Source organism: Magallana gigas, chromosome 8, assembly GCF_963853765.1.
Source record: "Magallana gigas chromosome 8, xbMagGiga1.1, whole genome shotgun sequence".
In the NCBI taxonomy this organism is placed as follows: Eukaryota; Metazoa; Mollusca; class Bivalvia; order Ostreida; family Ostreidae; genus Magallana; species Magallana gigas.
The window spans coordinates 11,197,054-11,218,531 of NC_088860.1; the positions used below are offsets into that span (position 1 = coordinate 11,197,054).

Sequence of the window (21,478 nt, forward strand, 5' to 3'; positions counted from 1 at the left end):
TGTATTGCTGATCATACAAAGTCTGTATTAGACTAAATAATAGTAACCTGAGTCCACAGTTCGGGTGTTTAAATTATAGCATCATAAATCACTCAATTGAAATCTCAATGGCTGTGTGTTAATTTTTCTACGAGAACCCCACGGTTACAGAATGGCGCCCAACGTGATTTGTGATTTCACGAAGATGAGTGATTTGAATTCCCGCCAATTGGTGTTGTGACGTAGGAGGGTATTCCGAAGACACCGGAAGTCGAGAGTGAAACTGGTAATAACCGGAGGTATTCCGAAAGACTGTAAACATGGGAAGCAAGAAAGAAACTGCGCAGGTAAGACTATGAAAGCAAACACTTAGCGTGTCCAACTGTTTTTAACTTTGTATATACAATCCTTGTATTGCAATATATGCATACTGTGTTCAACTTGAATTGACCCAATTCCGAGAAAACCCACGTGGTGACGAACATCGCGTCGAACAGCTTAACAGCTGATTGATTTCTACATGTTGTAACACTATTTTGATACTTGTGTTTCAGTTATTCATCAATAACAATTATTATTCAATTCAACAGGTCTTTAATCATTCATTAGTGCACTTTTACTTTTTGTTGAAGTTATCTAATTTGAATGATTTTTTTGGCAATTTTGTCAAAGTGAAAGTATGATAGAGAGATAGTATAACTGAGGAAAGTTAATTTTTCTAACACCCGTATTAACAACTATCTTCATTGACCTTAAACATGACATTGTAGACCAGACAATGTTACAGTCCTTTTGTAAGATATTTCCTAGGTTTGACTTGATTGATATTTGATTTCAGTTCAGTTGGTTATTTGTTTTCATTTCGTTTAGCATAGTCTAGATAAGACTTTTGAGAGTCTATATAAGACTTTATTAGAATTTAGGCAAATACTAATAACACTGCACTAAAACTTTAAGCACATACAATTACAAAGTGCAAGCAAATATTTGAATTTTAAAAGTTTACCCCCCCCCCCAAAAAAAAACCCCAGTTTATTTTATAGTATAAACAAATTAAATAAAGGTATTATATCATAACATTAGTATGGTCTCGTCATTGTCTGTCTGTCTGTTGGGGTTTAAAATAAAATTAAATAATTTAATTCAAGTTGTAACACGCCTTTTGATTGGTAATTTTTTTTAATTTTATATCGTATAAAGAATGTTGCCTACGTCATAGTAAGACTAACGTCAAAAACGTATCAATCAGCCTGACGTTACGTTTGAATTTTGTACAAGCTGATGTCATTTTATAGATCAAATGACTGTTTTTATCAACAATTGATAACAAAAAAATTGAATTATAAGGAATGAATTCAATATTTATTAGTTTTAAACGATATAAAATGGTTTGGAACAGTTTACACTTTTTTATAAACCGCTTTGCGGTTTATAAAGCGTAAACTGTCCCCAAACCATTTTATATCGTATAAAACCAATAAATATTGAATTCATTCCATAAATAAAATAAAACTGGTATAAACATTTAAACTTAAACAATAAAGTGAAATTTTAGGAAACAGATTGTAATAATTGTTTTATTTTCACTGTTCAAATAAAAATTCTGCGAATCATTGAAAATTCCGAATCGGACAATTAATTTCATTTGAAGTTACTCAAAATTTCTTTGGTTTTTGTGTTGCGTGTGAGTGAGTGGCATTACTTTTGCAGTGATTGCGAATGCATTCAGTTTCATGTATTTATGTGAGTTTGGTCACATGCTTTATTATTTGTTTATTTGAATTCTACAAATTCAATCAAAGTTTCAATATGTTACAACAAAAGGAAATTGATTCCATGACGAAAGTTTTCACTGAGATGGGTTTAAAGCCCAAAGCCGATACACCTGAACAATTTAAACAGTGGCTAGAGGATTTTCAAAAAGGAGCAAAACCTAAAGTAAAGCGTGAATTGACTTCAGAAGAAGGTGCAAGTGCTGAAGGTACATCTTAACTTCTGGAGAAAAATCCCTTGCTACCAATTTTCAGTGGGGATAAGAAAGGAGAGACAAATTTTGATCTTTGGAAATATGAGGTGCAATGCTTACATAAGGAAAATTACTGTGAATCAGTTGTATCACAGGCAATAAGGAGGTCACTGAAGGGTGATGCAGCTCGAATTGTCATGGTGTTGGGTCCTGGTGCCAATATCACTGATATTCTGTTCAAATTTGAGAGGGTTTATGGCACCATAGACAGTAAAGCAACTGTTTTTCAAAATTCTATTCTGCAAGAAAGCAGGAAGATGGAAATGTTGCAGCATGGGGGTGCAGGTTGGAAGATCTGTTATATCAAGCTCGGAAAGAAGGATTAGTTCAAGCTGCAGCTGTAAATGATATGCTCAAAAATATGTTTTATGAAGGATTGAGCCTAGACCTGAAAGACACCACAGCATTTATATTTGACAAAACACAAAAACTTTGATGAAATGAGAATGAAATAAGGATCAAAGAAGAACAAATGATCCAGAGGAAGAAGTCAAGAAAAACTGAAAGGACTCAAGCAATATCAACAACAGAGGAAATTGAAGAAATTGAGGCTATGCTTCAAAACCTTAAAGAAGATGTATTAGAGATGAAGGACAGAGCATACTCAACAAGGATAATTCGGACAAAGATAAGCCGCCACAGTATTATTCTCATAGAATTGAGAATAACAGAGGAAATATTAGAGGAAGAGGTCAGTTTTATAGACAAGAACAGTTTCAAGGGAGACAATCTGCAGGATATGTTACATGTTACAGGTGCGGACAACAGGGGCAACTTCACTATGGATGCAGGGTGCATTTAGATCATAGAAGACCTCAAGGTTTAAACATGAGGAGGCCTACTGCGAGACGCGGCAAGTACGTCTGCAGATGAATAAACATCAATTTGTAGGAGAGTCAGTGGAAGTTTTAATCAAGATTGGAAATATTCAAACAACAGCACTCCTAGACACAGGTTCTACTATATCTACTATGGCAGCATCTTTTCATGAGAAATATTTGAGCAATCATCCTATTCAAGAACTGCAAGAGATGTTCAATCTACAATGTGCTGACTGCAGCATTTTGCCCTACCAAGGATGTATAGAGGTAAAATATTACAATCAGATGGATTAGGAAGTGAAAAAGAACATACAGGATTATGTTTGATTATTGTTGATACTGATTTTCATTCAACAGTGCCAATTTTACTTGAAACCAACATACTTAAAACTTTGATGGAAGACACTAAAGCAGATTTTGGTGAAAGATTTCCTCAGAAAGCTTATCTTAGGACGAATTGGTACATAATGTTTAGATGCATCAGTCTTAGGGAGAAACGACTTAAGAAACAGGAATTGAGACTAGCAGTCATCAGATCAGCAAATCGGGAACCTGTCATTATACCACCAAATAGTTTCAAGAGTATTGACGGATTTATAGAGAAGAAACTTCCGTACAGCAGAACATTTGCTATTATTCAGCAGATACATATGAACAAAGGGAAATCAGACGTTACACCAACTGCTATTATGTATTACCATGAAACCAATCGTACTAAGCAATGTCACAACGCAGGCAATACAGATTCATCCCCGAACAATTATAGCTGAAATTCAACCTGTTAATATTGAAGCATCACAAGAAAATGATGATGAAAGTGAGCAACAACAGGATATTGACACATTGAATATCAACACAGATAACCTCACAAGAGATCAGTATGATGCAGTAAGAGAGCTGCTTGCCAAGAACAGAGATGTTTTTGCTTGGAACGCAAATGATCTAGGCCATGTGACAACAGTGCAGCACTGCATTAAGTTGACAGATGACACTCTGTTTTAGCAGCAGTGCCACAGAATCCCCAAGCAATGTTTCAGGAGATGAGAGATCATTCGCAAGGACTTCTGGACACAGGCATTATAAGACTATCCAAGTCCCCAATTTTAAGCAATATTGTTCTGGTAAGGAAGAAAAATAATGAACTCCGTATGTGTATAGATTATAGGAAGTTGAACAGTATTACCAAAAAGGATGCATACGCTTTACCCAGAATAAAAGGAATAGAAGAACGTTTATAGAATTTATCCGGAAACAAGTACTTTACCTTTTTGGATCCTAAATCAGGATATCATCAGGTGAAAATTAAAGAAGAACACAAGAAAAGAATCGCATTTAATGTCGGAGCATTAGGGTCTTACGAATTTAATAGAATGTCGTTTGAGTTATCTAATTCACCAGCAACTTATCAAAGATTAATGGAGGAATGATTAGGGGAGTTACATCTGAAATGTTTTTGGATGATCTGATTATTTTTTCAAAATCATTGGAGTAACATTTAGAGAGATTGTAACTGGTTTTTGACAAACTCAGAACAACTGGATTGAAGTTAAAACCAAAGAAATGTGTATTTTGCAAAGAGAGGGTCAAGTATGTAGGCCACATATTGTCAGAGAAGGAAAGAGAAGCAGACCCAGAGAAAACAGAGAAGGTGCTAAACTGGCCAAAACCTAATTCCCCCGAGGAGGTAAGAATATTTATAGGATTTATAGGACATTATAGAAGATTTATACCAAATTTCAGTAATATTACCAAACCACTCACTGCATTATTTATTTCCAAATCCTATCAAGAAGAAAGGTCACAAGGTTCAACAGCAGAAGTGGAAGTGGAGATCAGTGGAAGAAGAAGCTTTTGAATATCTGAAACAACGTTAACACTTAGCTTAACCGCCAATTCTTGGATTCCAAAACAATCAGGAACCTTTTGAATTACATGTAGACGCAAGTCATCATGGCTTGGGAGTCGTTCTTTATCAAAAACAAGGTAAGTTCAATAGAGTTATAAGCTTTTCAAGTAGAAGCCTAAGTAGGTCGGAGAAAAATTATCCCGTACTCAAACTCGAATTTTTTGCATTTAAAAAAGGTAATGACGAAAACATTTTCTGATTATCTTTATGGACAGAGAACGACAGTGTTTACTGACAATAATCCTTTGACTTGCATTCTGACAACTGCCAAACTGCCAAGTTAGACTCGACGGAACATAGGTGGTTAGCAGCGCTATCCAATTTTGATTTAGAAAGTTGTTATAGACTGGTAAGAACAATTCGGACGTAGATGGACTAAGCCGAATATCAGACCAAAAACAGATAGACCCATCGGGTGCACGTAATATCATTACTAGCTGTATTAAGGCCATTTGTCAAACTCTGCACCAGCAACCTTATGTAGAGAGTCTGGTATTGGATGACAATTTTGAGAATCCGGAAGATAGTGGTTCATTACTAAAAATTGTTACCAGGCACATTAACTGGGCTATAGAACAGGATAAAGATGAGACTATAAGGTTCTGGAAGACAGTAGTAAGATGTGGAAGGAAACCTAGATTAGATGAAATTTGTGCAAAATTTTTGCAACATGTCCTCAACAGAAATTTTGATAGATTATTTATTGAAAACAATATTTTATTAAAGGAAATCAAAATTAAGGATAAAATAAGAAAGCAGTAAGTAGTACCTGCAAACCAAAAAGATTTTATTTTTACAGAAACTCACAACAAATTTGGACATCCAGGTAGAGACAGAAAACTGTAATTGCTTAAAGATATATTCTTTTGGCCAGGTATGACACAGATTGTAGAGAACTGTATTAAGTCATGCAGCAGGTGTGGTCACAGGAAATCACAGATCAACCAGATAGCACCACTTGTTAATATCAATGCCACCTATCTATTAGAATTAGTTTGTATGGATTATGTCACTTTGGAAAAATCATCAGGAGGATATCAACACATGTTGATTATTACAAATCACTTTACTAGATTTGTCCAAGCTGTACCAACCATAAACACGACTGCAAGAACTACAGCAAAAGCACTGCTTAAGAACTTCATCTTTTATTATGGATATCCTAATCGACTTCATTCAGATCAAGGGGCTAATTTTACCGATAAGATCATTCATGAAATTTGTTAAATTACAGGTACTCAGAAATCAATGACATCACCTTAACATCCGATGGGAAACGGATTGACTGAGCGTTTTGATAGAACATTGTTTGACATGTTAGGAACTTTAGACCCAGACAAGAAAACCAAGTGGAAGGAATATGTAGCACCATTAGTTTTAACCTACAATTGTACAAATCATGAAAGTACAGGCCTTTAGATTTAGCTTTAAATATCAAGGAAAACGATTTTAAAGTTTTAAACAATTATGTCAAGAACTTAAAGACCAGAATGAAAGATGCTTTTAGAATAGCAAAATATGTTGCAGATAGAGTAAGGAAAAGCAGAAAGAAGGATATGATCTTAAAGCCAGAGGGGCAAGGATAGATTTAGGGGATAGAGTTTTAGTGAAAATTTTAGCATTTGAGGGAAAGCATAAGATAATGGATACCAGGGAGGAAAAGCCGTATATAGTGAACATGGTGAAGGAACAGCCAAATGCAGATATCCCAGTCTACGTCGTAGAAAAAGAGGATGACAAAGGAAAGAAAAGAACATTACACAGAAACTTATTACTTCCAATTGGCTACTTAGATACATATGTTGCATCAAGTAATAAAGAGACTAGTGTTGAAAGAAGTATGAGTAGACCAAAGCCACAACCAAGACCAAGAATAACAAGATCAAGACAAATAAAACAGCCTATTCGAGAGAAGATTGTAAAAACTGACTCAGATGACTCTGATGATGATTCAGATTCACATGACCAGCTGGTAAGGATAGTACATAAAAATGTCCCCACTGACATTAGGCGTAGATGTACTGAGGTTATAAAGGAAAGTCAGGTGATGGAAACTCAGCAAGTTGAGCCCAGGAGGAGGCGGAAGCAACTCCACCAGACGAACACGTAGAAAATCATGTTCAAGAACATGATACTGATATAGATCAGGACGAGGAAGAGTCACTTAGATCAGTCGGAAGAAGTAAACGGGTAAATAAACCACTCAGTCATCTATCTGATTACCAATGTTATATAGTATCAGATGCCTGGAAAGAAAGAGTGCCTATGTTACAGCAACTCATGGCAAAAAGTATGAAAATGTTTTTATTCAGTTGATTGCAAATATTATGAACAAGTAAATGTGTTTTAATTCTGTTTATGCATATACTCCTAATGACGAGGACGTCATTTCATCAACAGGGGAGAGTATGTGATAATGTGTTATTTTAATGGTTATAAACTGTAAATAATTAATTTAAGAAATAAAATATTTTAATATCAGGTAAATAGCTGGAAATAAATAAAACAATTTAAAAGTTAAACTATACATTATACATGTCCTACATTTACTTACTACTAATTTCACTTAGCATGAACTTACTAATTTATCATTAGAGTTATCTTTCTTAGCTTACATGTATTTCATTATTCATTAGGGTCAGTTTAAAATAGGAACTAGTTTAGAGGTCAGTGACAGTCTATTGGTCATAACAAAAATTCTGGATTTCTATTGGTTATTCTAGTGTCAAAATAGAGAGTTCAGTTCTTTTTTTTATATAATTTAATTTCAACTCTAGCATTCAAAGAGTGAAGGTCTCAAAGTAGTTAAATATAATTCTTAAGTCATTTTCGTTGGACACAAGAATGACCTTAGAAAGTCAAAGCCATGTAATGCTGATTATACAATGTCTGTATTAGACTAAAAAAGTAATTGTAACCTGAGACAAGTCCACAATTTAAGTGTTTAAATTATAGCATCATAAATCACTCATTTGAAATCTCAATGGCTGTGTGTGTGTGTTATTTTTCGATGAGAAACCCACGGTTACACTACTTTGTATGATCCTTAGTGTGGTCCCCTGAATTAATAGTAACGTGATATGTGTTGATAATTCTTCCGAATGGAGGTCATAAAGAAATTTCAATGTTAAAAGGACATGTCCTTATTTCAATTAAGAATTGATATGAAAATTAAATTCTACTTTTTTGGTAGATTCTGAAAAGTGCTGCTGCTTTGCATAGAGTTTTTAGAATAAATATCAAGAAAATGAGCTACAATTGGAATCTATATGACCTTTGCTTGATTTTTTTTACGTACTTATTTATTTATTCTATAGATGTTATTGAAGCATCAGCACTTTTTAATAAATTAAACATTACCTTAATTTTTATCCAAAAGATCGTAATGATCTGTTTAGTGTATGCCTTTGTAAAAAGCGGAGTTGGATAGGCTTCCGATGTGAAACCCATCAAACTTGTGTATTAAACACTTTAGAAAAGAAATAATACACACTCTAAAAATCATCACATGTCGAATCAAAATAAGCATCATTGATATGATTTAATGGTATAATAATTGCTCTGTTTATTTAAAAAATGCATTTTTCCATGTTAAAATATTATCTGATCCGTCTTTCTCTACACAAAAAATGCGTCAAAATTTACAGTATTACGTCACATCGCAAGTGCACCGCGATCAGTCAGTTGTTTATATATCGTTGTTAGACTAATTTGACTACAAAGTTGCACGCATAGGTAATTTTAAATGTATTTTAATGTTTCCGTACCCATAACAATCGGAAATTACTTTCTTCTTTTTTCGCATTTTTGACGACTTGTTGTTTTGTATGATGTCATAGTTAATTTCCCGTACTTTCTGGTCGTCACGACCACAAAGTAAACCATAACAGTGCTGCGATGTCAATGAATTGAATTATTTTGCATTTAACACAATGGAATATGGCTGTCGTGAATCTCCGATGAAGATGGAAAATTGTCTCTGCATCCAAAACTTTATTCATCAGGATAACATTTGCATGTATATTGAAGAAGGCAATTGTCTTTTTTTAGTATCCCTGTATGTCATTTATAGTTATTGAAGCTGGTTTCTTTTATTTGTGTGCTATTGCATTTTTTCATAAGATAGGTACAAAATGATTTAGAGGTAATATATGTACTATCTTATTGATTTAATGAACTTCTTGCTTAAATTAAGTACTCAAAAAGTTATTTTGTCGGACAAGACGTGCACTCCTAATGCAATCGTTTGTTATTTTAATATAACGTTAGAACATGTGCAATAACTTTGCCAAAGAATTTATGTTTATTCAGAGAGTTTTTTTGTTATTTTAATTTTCAGCATTTCTGTTAATTTCTTTCTCAAATAATAGAAGAGGATAAGAATTCATATTCTATTAATATACGTTTTAACTCTTGTGCATTTGTTTTAAGGGTATCAGTCGATTCAATAGTTACTTCAGTTTAAAATATATTAAGATATAAAATATATTTACACCTAATTTACAAATACGCGTCTAAATTATGAAAATAAAATCGAAACCTTGCAATAATAGTAAACATCTGTAGACTTTATTCTTATTAGTTCAACATTCAGTTCATCAAATAGCAACGCAAAAAGTATTTTTTTTAATTTTAACATGTAAAAAAAGAGACATTTCTATTATTTTTTCCCATTTTCACTCTACTGTTTCTTCCACATACTGTATATGTTTTGATATTATGTGCGTTTCTTTTCAATACAAATGACTATGTTTGACACGCATATTCTGCTTTTTGTCTCCTCTATTCTCCCCTTTTCACTTTTGGTATCCAAAAACTGAACTTAATTTACAGAATGGATCTGCCCCTATCCCCTGGGAAATTCCTTCAACGTTTAGGGAGGATTTTATGAACGTCACTGCATCATGAAGTACAACACACTCACTCAATAAAGACGTTTTACTTTAAATTTGTCAATTTTGTACGCCTAGAATAGTACATTTAACTTTGACATTTTTAAGGGGTTTTTGTTACATATGAAATAGTATTTTATTCATATGACCTTTTTTATATGAAAATCATAGAACGAACTTTGTTTACATAACAAACACTTTAATGGTCTATATTTTACTTGCAACCAGATTTCAGTCAATTTAAGCTGTTCCAGACATAAACAACAATGAGAATTTCAAAACTTAGATAGAGAGTGTTAATCCACAAATTTTGGAAAAGTATCTAGACAGACAGTATATTTGATACCGTATCATAGAATTAGAACATGGATATCGTGTGCATTTCGTAAATTAAACAGAAATAGAATTGAAATTTACTCGGTGCCTCGACGGAATCCATTCAGGATTCTCCGTTTGTAGAGCTATTTGTGTAGCATTCATAACAAGCATTTCTTAAGATACCTAAATATGATTTTAAAAATAGAAATAAGTAGTCATTAATGTTTAAAGCGCAGTTGATGCATACTTACTTTTCAACGCAAAGGTCGATGAACAAATATATCATTGATTTCAATTCTCCTTCCCAGTATGGATTTTAAACATTGTCAAAATAACACAAAAAGGAAACCGCAGTTCGATTACTTCCGATGTTTGATCCTGTTAGCTAATATTATTATTATAATAATTATTATAATTTATAGTTTGAAGTGAGTCGGTCAGAAGCATATTATTGGAGACAGAGACGATTGTGAAAGTCGTTCGTGATGGCCAAAGAGGGGTATGTTATGTTGTCCTCGTGATTAATTTCACAATACAGTAGAGATATTTTTTTCTAATACCTATAGCATGCTGTCAATACAGCAAAAAATGAGGTCATATAACTACCTTTGTCTTAAATTAGACAGAACTATATAGATGTTCCTTTTCCATACAATTTTGAAAACATTAACCCCTCATATTGTTCCTTATGTTTTATAAACTACAGAAATGTAGAAATTTAAGAAAATAATTGATGCTTAACTCAAACCAAAAGGTACGTTTAACAGAAATAATCAGTGCATACCTTTAGAAAGAATCGATATCTTATTGAAGGAATAAGAAATCATTCTTTGAGTATTATTGGGTGATAATTTCGGTCGGGGCGTGGTCAAATCAAATAAAGCTTGAAGGACTTTACGTTAGATTTGACCACGCTCCGACCAATAATTACCGAAATTATCACCCCATAATATTCAAAGAATGTTGCCTTATTACTTATATGTATATTATTTCCAACTTGTACACTTAAAAACAACAGAAATTTACGTAACTCATGCTATGTACTACAACGCAGCACAGCCAATACCGTTTTCCGGTTATATAAGACACGCCCATTTTGTGTCACTCATCTTTTGTGAAGTTATTGGGCTATAAGGTTCAGAATTGGTTCGTAATGTTATCACAGACAAAGGCAATTGAAAATGTAGATATTTTTAAATAATGCAAAATCAATTACATTGTATATGATTGTAAAAAAAAAACATTTTAAGTAAATTTGATTCAATGCAAACTGTTGTAATTATGTGGGTTTTTTTGTAATGAATAAAAATGGAATTTACCAATTTACCTCTTCAAACTCGTATTAAAATAAATCAACGTCCATTCCACAATAACGAAAAAAACAACTTGTGCCACTAATGCACATGACAATCCTTCAGCCTTAATACTAGCTATCAAGTTATAAACTAGTTATAAACTTCAATTATTTTTGTTTGTAGCGCTGCAATTAACGAGCAGACGACAAACGAAAGCGAACAAGGTAAGACAGCGTAAAGACAGACATGGAAGTCAGTTTTAGAGAAAACAATTTAGTGAAAGAGGAATATAATGACGGTTGATCTATTTTCACCAAATCTCTCAAAAAGAAGACACACATTGAATAATCAGTTAGTGCAGTGAATGACTTTTACAGTAACAGGTACCTCGTTAGATTAAATCGAGTTTTTAAAGCCTGTGCAGCTTTGAACTGGCATTAATATTGTTTAGTTTTTAACAGTATGTTTTCTCTAAAATCTTATATGGGAGAGGTTGTACACTGTAGAGGTAAATTCAAATGTTAAACACAAATTTTACTAAAGCTTTAACAATTACATATAAATTCTCATGTTTTTGCATTTAACACACTATGTAATATAATTTAAGTACACATAAATCGCGTTATTTTGAACTCCAAAAACGGAGAAAGACTTCAAGATGTCTCGAAGTTCCATTGTGATTTCAAAATTTATTTCAACATATCCACGTGCGGTTAGATATATTGTAGCTTGAGATACCAAATTTGTATATAGATACGGAAATGTTAGTAACACACCCCTGATCATGGTCTGGTTTAAATGTTTTTGTCTTCTATTTAAGTTTTCATCAAGGATGTTCATATTGAAGACAATGACCACAAACCGGAAGTTAACTTCGACACTGTTTCCGGGTATGATCATACTCGCACGGACGAATGTTAGTACCTTACTTAATCAAATAGAACCTCGTTTCATTTTTTTTTCCCCACAAAGATAATGTTTATTAAAAAGCAGAATTTAGTGCTATGACTACTATGACTATGACTGCTATGATTCTACTCTACAGAGGTTATAAAGTATGATTTTTTCTTTCAGCCCTACTTCCCCCTCCCCCAACGGAATTTACCGCTCCTAAGGACGACGTAAAACCAACATTTACATTTACGAGGTAACAATTTCCCTTGAACGAGCAATAAAAGCTAGAAAAGACCTCAGCGATGTTGTGACTCTTAAGCTGAAGTTTGACCAAACAGAATGTTTACGGAACACGAAACATTTTTTAGACTTTATAATGTCCAAATTCCAATCATGTATAAACATACATAATTTAATTAAAATTTGTAATTTTCAACGCATTATAGAGAAACTGTTTTTAAGATAGCATATTTTCCTCTTTTTACGATAATGTCTTCAATTGCATGGCGATAAGACAGTTAAAAATATTTGACCTTAAAATAATAAGACTGTTTCATGATCCTGGGACCCGATTTTTCATTAATATGCACATAAAGACAATCAAATTGATGTAAAATTGCTACAAAAATATTTAAAATCTTTAGGCCTTTATCTCTGTCATGATAAGGATATTTGTTATTTATAAAGAATATCACTCTTGTGTTAACCAGCAGCCTTCGGGGTTTTGCCCAACCAAACGTTTGGGCTGATAACAGGGCAGATATCAAAACATATGTTATATGTTCATCATGTAATTTAATCTATCTAAAACAAAATTATCTTGAAATCAAGTTCAAAATACAATAAGGAATATTCAATTTTTTTTTATTTTAGGATTTTTATTTAGGATTATTTAGGATTTATTATTTTTAAAAATGAAAACAATGTACGATTTTTTTTTCGGGTTTACAAATCTCATTTGTCTCTATTCCTCTATTTATGTGTTTATCACTGTAAAAGTTGTTAGTCTTTGTTGACCCGGCTCTGTTATTTGATATTGTAAAGAAAAAGATCTAAGAAAAAGCTTTGGAAGATAAAACGAAAGGTTCAATATAATAGATTTAATTTTAGATGCAGAGTGTATATAAGATATGTGCCTAAAATGGCCCGCAAAAATCATCATTTTCTATAAATTTTTGTTTTTCTTTGTACAAATATAACGGAAAATTTATTTTATAATGTTCCTTTTTATCCAATTGCCAACAATTCAGGGGCCCGTTTCACTAAAAGGCGTACGCCTGGCGTAACCTTACGCCTGTCGTAAGTCCGGACTTAAGTCAAATATTTGGACTAAGGTCCGTTTCATTAAAGGCGTAACTTTGCGCCCGCCTTAAGTTAAGACAAAAATCTACGCCTAGCCAAGGGTAGTCGTAACTTATGGCGTAAACAGGAATTGACTGCCAATTCTGTTGCTGAGAATATCGGTGCTGACCGTAATGTTAAATTGTACAGTTTGTCGTGTAAATTTTATCAATTTCATATGAAATTAAGAACATAGAGAGTTTTCATTTGATTATTTTTATTCAAAAATTTGTTTACGTTTCATATATTTTAGTAGATTTGGCAATTAGTAATGCAGAAAATATACACACACAATGCACATGTAGTGCAAAGGTGTATTTGTATAAGAAATTTGTAGCATTTCAAGCATTTCATCCCCCCCCAACTTCCACGCAAAATATGTGTGAGCGCGATATTTTGAAATTAAAAAAGTGAATTATTGACTTTTATTTTTTCCTCTTTTTTATTTTATTTTTGGTGAGTAAAAGGTGTCATGCTTAGGTAGTTAAACTAAGGTTAATCACAAAAGTATTTCCAGTATTGTTAAAATGTAAATACATAAATTTAATATGATGAAAGCTCCAACTGTGTTTTAGAGTCGTCAAAAGTCCTTAATTTTTTTTTAATATTAGATATTGTATTTATCATACAACCGATGCAAATCACTGACTCCAGATTAAATAGATTTTATTTCGTAGGTTACATACACCTACTCTATATTAACTTAAATTTATATGAAGCATCACTCAATATACTAAATACACATGAAAGTGTACTTGGGTAGTTTATGTTAAGTTCACCATATATCGGACACATACATCTTTACCTTGGATCGGATAACTTTGGATAAACATTTACAAATTAAATAAACGTGCATGCACTTATGGTTTGTTTAATTCATTCCTGAATTAGAACTGATGAACGAATTTGACTATCACATTGTCAAAGAAATAGCAATACAGGCATCGTAAAATACGCCATCATTAAAAAGTTGGTTACATACATTTAACACAAAGGTAATTTGAATGTTCGGCATTTGAAAGGACCAAGTGAAAATGTACCCTTTCACTTAAATAAATCGAAAAAAACCCTAACTTCTGAAACAAAATGTGTAAAAAAATATTAGCCTTGGAATTCATCAATTATTTCCTATGTCATTTTTGCTTCACATTTTACACTGACAAAAATCTAAATATGAAAGTAATAAATATATTTATCCGAACCTCTTGGGGGTTTTTTTCTCCATGAAATAAGACAATTTCGTTATTTTTAATATCTACTGTATGGTTGTCCGATACTTGCTTAATATTGTCCGATCCATGGTAAAATAGCTTATTACTGCATGCATTAGTTTGCTATATTTTCTATGTTTAAACAAATTCGCTGATTTTCTTTCAATGGTAAAGCAAGAGAAAACCAGAAAATTTGAAAAAAAAATAGTTATACTCGGGCCATAATTGACGCATTATCAAAAGAAAAATTCCAAGGGTGTTTGAAGCATGGTGAAATCACCGTAGATATCGTTAACAAAATAGTTCTGTTGAGTTAATAATTTCAATTGAACATATCCTATATGCTTCATCAAATATATCCTTCAAATAAAACATTTCAGCAAGTTTTGCTGTGTGATTTTGTCACTTAACAGGATTAATCTTTAACAACAATGTACTGAATTAAATGTAACCAATATGCCTTAATACTTTGCGGTTCTCTCTCTCTCTCTCTCTCTCTCTCTCTCTCTCTCTCTCTCTCTCAAATACAATTGAAAAGTTTCTATCGTTCTATCTATATAAACGGTATCTATCTATCTATCTATCTATCTATCTATCTATCTATCTATCTATCTATCTATCTATCTATCTATCTATCTATCTATCTATCTATCTATCTTCCTACTGTTTATCATCTGTACGCACATGTGCATAAGTTCGTTGTCAAGGACGTAAGTCTGGCCTTAACTTAGTCCGAAACTAGTATTTACGGCCAGGCGTACGTCTCTTAGTGAAACGCAATTTACGCCGGACTAAATTTTGGCGTACGCCCTAAGGCCTAACTTAAGTTTCGTCGTATCTTATGCCTTTTAGTGAAACGGGCCCCAGAACTAAAACTTACCATTTTCCCGCCATTTCTTTTCTTCAGAAAACATTGAGCGCATACTTGAACAAACAAAGTATTTTCATCAGAGGTGTATATATCCAATACTATTAAGGGACAAAAATATTCTCCTTGTTCAAAGTGTCTGAAATATTACATTACAATTTAATGTACCTGAAACACTTTGAAAATTACGAATTATGGGGACCAAATATGACCTATATCATACTTAGTTCTTTTAAGCTGCTAAGGCGTCAATGATAAATCGAATATCAGATGATCACATAAAAAAGCACCATCTTTGTATAATAAAGCACCATCTTTATATAACAAAGCACCATCTTCACATAAAAAAGTACCATCTTTATATAATAAAGCACCACTTTCATATAATAAAGCACTGTCTTCACATGAAATAACCACAGCATAACATATAAAGCATCATCACCACATGAAATAGCCACATAAGGCAGCAATGGCGTTCCATAAGATGATTAAGAAATTAGGATCAAATGCCTGGAGGAGTGAGCGTCCTGTGCTGATCGGTCATACCCACATTGTGCTCTTTGAAATGATCGCGAAAACGGAAAAAATCCGTTGACAACTACATGTAGATGGGTAGAAGAATAAAATTATGTATCGAAAATAAATTATTAGGTCTATGTATGATTTTTTTTTACCTTTTATAAATAAAATGGAATACAGATTTAAAAAGAATATACTTGTATCAACGGTTAATACTAGAATTAAGAAGAAAGTCTGATTTTTCCATTACATTTTATTCAGTCACTAGAAATTTTGCATCAACAACAAAGTAAGCACTAATCTCTTATTGTTTCTGTCTTTAAATACCCTATCTGTCGTCCATAGTTATCAAAATTTTTGTTGGAAGTCATTTTTTATAAGAGCCAAAAAAGTTTTATAATGTGCAAATTATTTACTTCATGAATGAGATGTTTAATTAAAGAAACGAAAAAGTGTCTATTCGGTTATAGAAGAGAAAATGGCTTTTCATTGCTTAATTGATTTGCATTACCCTGTATAGAGAACAGTAACATTGCCCCAAAGTTTATTCATTTTTTATGATATATTCATCATTTTATTTTATCTCAAGTCATGAACCTTAGTTTTGATAATTTCTTTCCCAAATAAAAAAGAGGTATTAGGTTCATTTCTTATTTCAAGTTATTCTATGCATAATATTTTTTTTTTGTTTACTAATTAATATGTGTTTGCTTTTAAGGTACCGGTAGATTCAGTATTTACTTTATTTCTAAATATTTAATCACACTGCATTGACTTGTTCATTTCTTTATTTTGAAAAATAAAATCGAACAGTTTGAATATCAGTATAAAGCTTGTAGTGTTTAAAGTATATGTGCCGTTTTAATGCCGTTTTTGCTATGTTGAAAACCCGACTCTAATTCTGTCAGCATGATGGTCTTTATAAAAAAAAAACTGTCTTTTACTAATTAACAATTCCTAATTGTCAACGAGTCCATGACTAATTAGTCATGGACTCATTGACAATTAAAAATTGTTAATTAATAAAAGACAAAACTGTGAAAGGAAAGCGCAAGGTTATGCATTAGTATTATTTGAATATTACGGTTATTTTATGTAAGGTAAAGAGAAATAAAATGTTATTGTGCATATTTATAAATGATTCACACGATTCACGTTTGTAAATGACCGCGAAAAAAGTAATCGAAAGGAACAGCGTGGGGGAGAGGAATGAAAGCAACTTTGATTGCAAAACTAGACAGCGATTTTTTCTACGAATGCATTAGTCGAAACCCGGTAGCAGACACGTTTAACTATTTTAATGCACTTGAAGATACCGCTTTTCCTCTAGTATCACTACATGTATCTATTAAGTTATGTTGCTGTTGTTGTCTAGTTTTTTGACTTAATGATTATCCTATGATTTAATACGATTGTTATGCTGTTTGAATCTATTAAAAGCGCACCTGTGATATCAGAAGACACAGCCAGACAGGCCCTGGTAGAGTTTGTCTCTAAACAACGTTGTTGGGGCACAGGAACAGCCAAAAATCTCACATTTGAGAAACTGCAACCATCACATTCCTATCATGTAAGTTTTTTCTTTGCTAATTGATAATTGAATGATAAAAAAAACTTAATCATCTAAAATATTTTGCAAAAATCAATGAATGTTTCCCATTTAAAACAACACATCTCTTTATTTTCAGTATTTTTTAGAAACCTTCACAGAGGAGAGAACATCTAAATGGGATCATGAACCATTTCGTGGTACATGCATTACTACACTTGTCCTAAATGTGTAGTCTAGTGTATTTAGAGACCCATTTAGAGTATGTTTTCCAAAAAACCTAATTCAAACAACATAAAGGAATCATTATTTAGTCTCTGAGCATGCTATTATATTAATGTGATGCTAAAACTTTGCATTGTAAAATTCAACAAGCCATTCTCAAATTTTAATTGCCTGTTGACATATGGTATTTTTACCTATCATTCATTCAAATAGGGCTCATTATACATGTCTTTTGGGCCAGGTCAATTGTTATAAATCAGTTTAAACATTTAGATTTTTGAAATGAATGATTTTAATTAATATATCGTCATTGATTGATCGGTTATGTATAAAATTCAGTTATTAATATCATAATGATGAACTTTCATCCCCGAACAATGAATAAAATATTATGTCAAGTAAAATTTACATACAGGAAATATCAAAATGAAATTGATTTTTAATGTTTGCATTCGGTTAATCACTAATTAAATGTGAGTAGGGCCAAGTCCTGGGGAATTATGGATTTCCCTCGCAATATCTGTTTACGTTCTCTTCGTATATAGTGATTTATTGTTGACGTGTTTTACTTTGAATGGCGACCAAAAATTCAATGAAGGATACAAAAACCTCAAATATAAATATATCAATGCTAGTATATGTACTCTTTTTGATATACTGATATGTGAAAAAAGAGTGTTTTGGGACTTTGGAGTTAAAGTAAAGTGTTTCATGATTTTAATTGAATATTTTTGTCTTTGTTCTACTTCAGATACCTGATTTTAAATAATTCTTCAAAAATCTTTAAAAGCTGTTTATTGCTGTAATGGCTTATACCATGTATGTGTTTCTCTATTTCAGATGCATGATTAATCTTTCTTTACACCGCAAAACGATGATAGATATTATAAAGCAAACGTAATATTTCGAAGATTTTGTTAATCAATATATTTAGGCCAGTTTGTTGACGGATCCCAGAATGGACCTGCTCCTGGTCCCTGGGAAATTCCTGCAACGTTTACGGAGATTTTCAAGAACGAAATCCAGCATCATGAAGTACCACACACCGCCTTTGTTAAGGTCTGTTTTCAGCAGGCATTTATATTAGATGTTAATGAAATTCAAGTTAATATATGTAAAGTATTACATATATATGTAACAATTTATTACATTTGTATTTCAGCCTTGCTTTAGATGTAAAACAAAAGGGAAAATAGATTGTTATCGATGTAATGGCAGTGGAAGGGTAATAATTATATTCAAATTGGCAATTTACCAGGAAATATAATTCACATTAAAGAGTTATTTATCATTTATTGTGATAGGATTTGTAATGTGGGATTTCACTAATATCGAAATTTAAAAAAATAAGTTCATCATTATAAAATCGTAAATTGTTTCCATGTGTTTGTTACATTTGTTAACCATGTGTAATAAGATTTACCTTAAATTGAATGATTTTGAAAGTATAGGATTAAATGCAATATGTAATTTATCTGTCTACAGGTAAATTGTAGCAGTTGTAATGGGAGTGGTTCAAGAACCGTGACTCGCAATGGTAAAAGCTGCAGAGAGAGCTGTCACTGTTCTGGGGGAAAAGTCTCGTAAGAATGACAGCAACTATATAAAGAATCATTATACTGTATGCAGGAAAATATTCGCCCTTTCTTATTTTTGCCTCTTTGGTCCCTGCTTTCAGTGGGTAACTTTTAGACTTGTCGTATTCCAATGTCTCAAAGTATCTCTCTTGACACAACTGTGTCCACGCGACGTCCAGATGGGGGAAACTGTTTTTTAAGTGTAAAAGGACGAAAATTACACGGGCCGAAAATAATCATGTTTACAATAATCAGTCGCAGGGATGAGTTGGATATAATAAAATACCATAAAAATGTTAAAATAATAATAAATTACTATATTTGAAATAATATGTAAAATGCGTTTGTTTAGATATATTTGATAGAAAGATTTCGGAACCTGTTAATTTAATGACTCGATCTGTTAAAAATTTTGATACCAGAGCTAAGAATTAATGAAATTCAATTGATTAACAAGTACGACAAGAGCAGTTAACATCTTTTGGATGAAAAAAAAATAACTGAAGACGAGAGAATCTTAAATGAATTGCAAAAAGAGTAATTATTTAACTAGCATACAATCGATTTGAAATTAATCTTAATGCCTAAAACATGTGAGCATTGTTTTCAATTTGTATTTGCATAAGTATAATATAAAACTATTTTTTACATATTGTAGAATTTGCAACTGTGTTCATTTTGTTTAAGATGTTTATATTGTCGTGGATATGGCAAAGTACGCTGTCCAGCTTGTAAGGGTGAATGCAAACTAAAGTGGTTTATCAAACTCATCATTAGCTGGTAAGTGAAGTATCAATTAAATATTAAGGTCGAAGGCATTAACTATTATGCTCAGTATTAAACGATACACCAGTATGTTCTGTTTCTAGGGTAAATAATGTATCGGAGCATGTTATAGAAAGGGATGTTATACCAGCATATATGATCTCACAGTCCACCGGAACACTTGGATTTAATGAAGTGTTGCCCCGGGTACGTTTGTTCAAACTATTCATTGGTTGATTTATCTTATAAGGTAAAACCGGTAGCTAATTTTCCGGTAGCGGAGGTAAACGAAGTGTCCCACAATTTTGTGGACAGTCACCAGTTCCCAATGAAGAGGATTCACATGCAGGTATTTAAGATCCCAGGATGCTTACTAAACCCTATATTATTATTTTATTGTGATTTTTTTTAACTTTTAGGCATTCGTATATTATTTGTTCCTTGAAACTCCTTTTCTTTCAAACAATTCTCTTTAATGATTTTATTTGATTGGGAATAATTCATGACGTCATGTTTCCGATGACTTTTACTGATATTCGTTCGTAATACTTATGTGTATAGTTCTCTCTTTGAACGCTTTTGTTAATTACCAGGATTTTAAGTGTTTCTTTGTTACTTTCAGCACCACATGATTCGTATGGTGCCAATGACACAGTGTGTCTGCAGGCGCCGAGGGAAGGAATTTACCTTCTATGTTTACGGACTGGAGAACAAGGTGTACGCACCCGATTATCCCGACCAGTGTTGCTTGGGATGCACTATTCAATAAATATATGTAATGACTTGGAATTTATGATAAGTTTGACTTTTGTTGCATTTTGTAAAACTACGTTGAATATATTTTGTCTGTTGCCGTTTATGATTGCTTTATGATATATAATTTCCATCTCTAACGAAAAAAATCTTAGAGATAGTTATTTGAATTATTTGTATTACCCTTTGAAAATTTTATAATTTTTTTTCCTATTTACATGTTAGAAAAATTATTTAAAAACTTCTTTTTCAAAACTGTAATATTGTATTTTCTGATATTACAACAAACATCCCGACATATTGAAAAAAATTAATTGTTTACTGTGTCTACTGTATCTTATATGCAATCAACTAACCATTTAACTGATCTTAATCTGTAGTTATATAGGTTAAATTTTATAATTACTTTCGAATCCAGTTACAAAATTTTGAAAACACTGGCAGACCAATTGTAATTGTATTACTATTTGTTTCCTTTTCCTTATATATATTTGTGTATGTATATAAATTTTAAAATATATTTTGATTTATATATTTGT

The 21,478-nt window shown here is 32.3% G+C and overlaps 1 protein-coding gene across 2 annotated transcripts; it reads left to right on the forward strand.

Moving 5' to 3' along the window:
- Positions 1-237: 237 nt before the first annotated feature.
- LOC109620155 (protein SSUH2 homolog) lies at positions 238-21,101 on the forward strand. 2 transcript variants are annotated; one of them, XR_010708240.1, is made up of 14 exons: positions 238-326; positions 10,365-10,441; positions 11,421-11,461; positions 12,058-12,153; positions 12,312-12,384; positions 17,511-17,640; positions 17,759-17,819; positions 18,779-18,903; positions 19,007-19,069; positions 19,330-19,427; positions 20,109-20,201; positions 20,291-20,393; positions 20,450-20,535; positions 20,809-20,946. XR_010708240.1 is itself a non-coding variant. In XM_034473415.2 (14 exons), exons 2-14 carry the CDS (start codon positions 10,428-10,430, stop codon positions 20,953-20,955), a joined length of 1,143 nt encoding a protein of 380 aa, XP_034329306.2. In that variant the 5' UTR covers positions 238-326; positions 10,365-10,427; the 3' UTR covers positions 20,956-21,101. The 2 variants fall into 2 exon arrangements, 1 of the variants encoding a protein (XP_034329306.2); XM_034473415.2 differs by having other exon boundaries at positions 20,437-20,535; positions 20,809-21,101.
- Positions 21,102-21,478: the final 377 nt, after the last annotated feature.

Coding starts and splice junctions, on each gene's coding strand:
- LOC109620155 (XM_034473415.2), top strand. Junction 17,820..18,778: donor GGATCATGAACCATTTCGTG/GTACATGCATTA, acceptor CAATATATTTAG/GCCAGTTTGTTGACGGATCC. Junction 18,904..19,006: donor CACACACCGCCTTTGTTAAG/GTCTGTTTTCAG, acceptor TTTGTATTTCAG/CCTTGCTTTAGATGTAAAAC.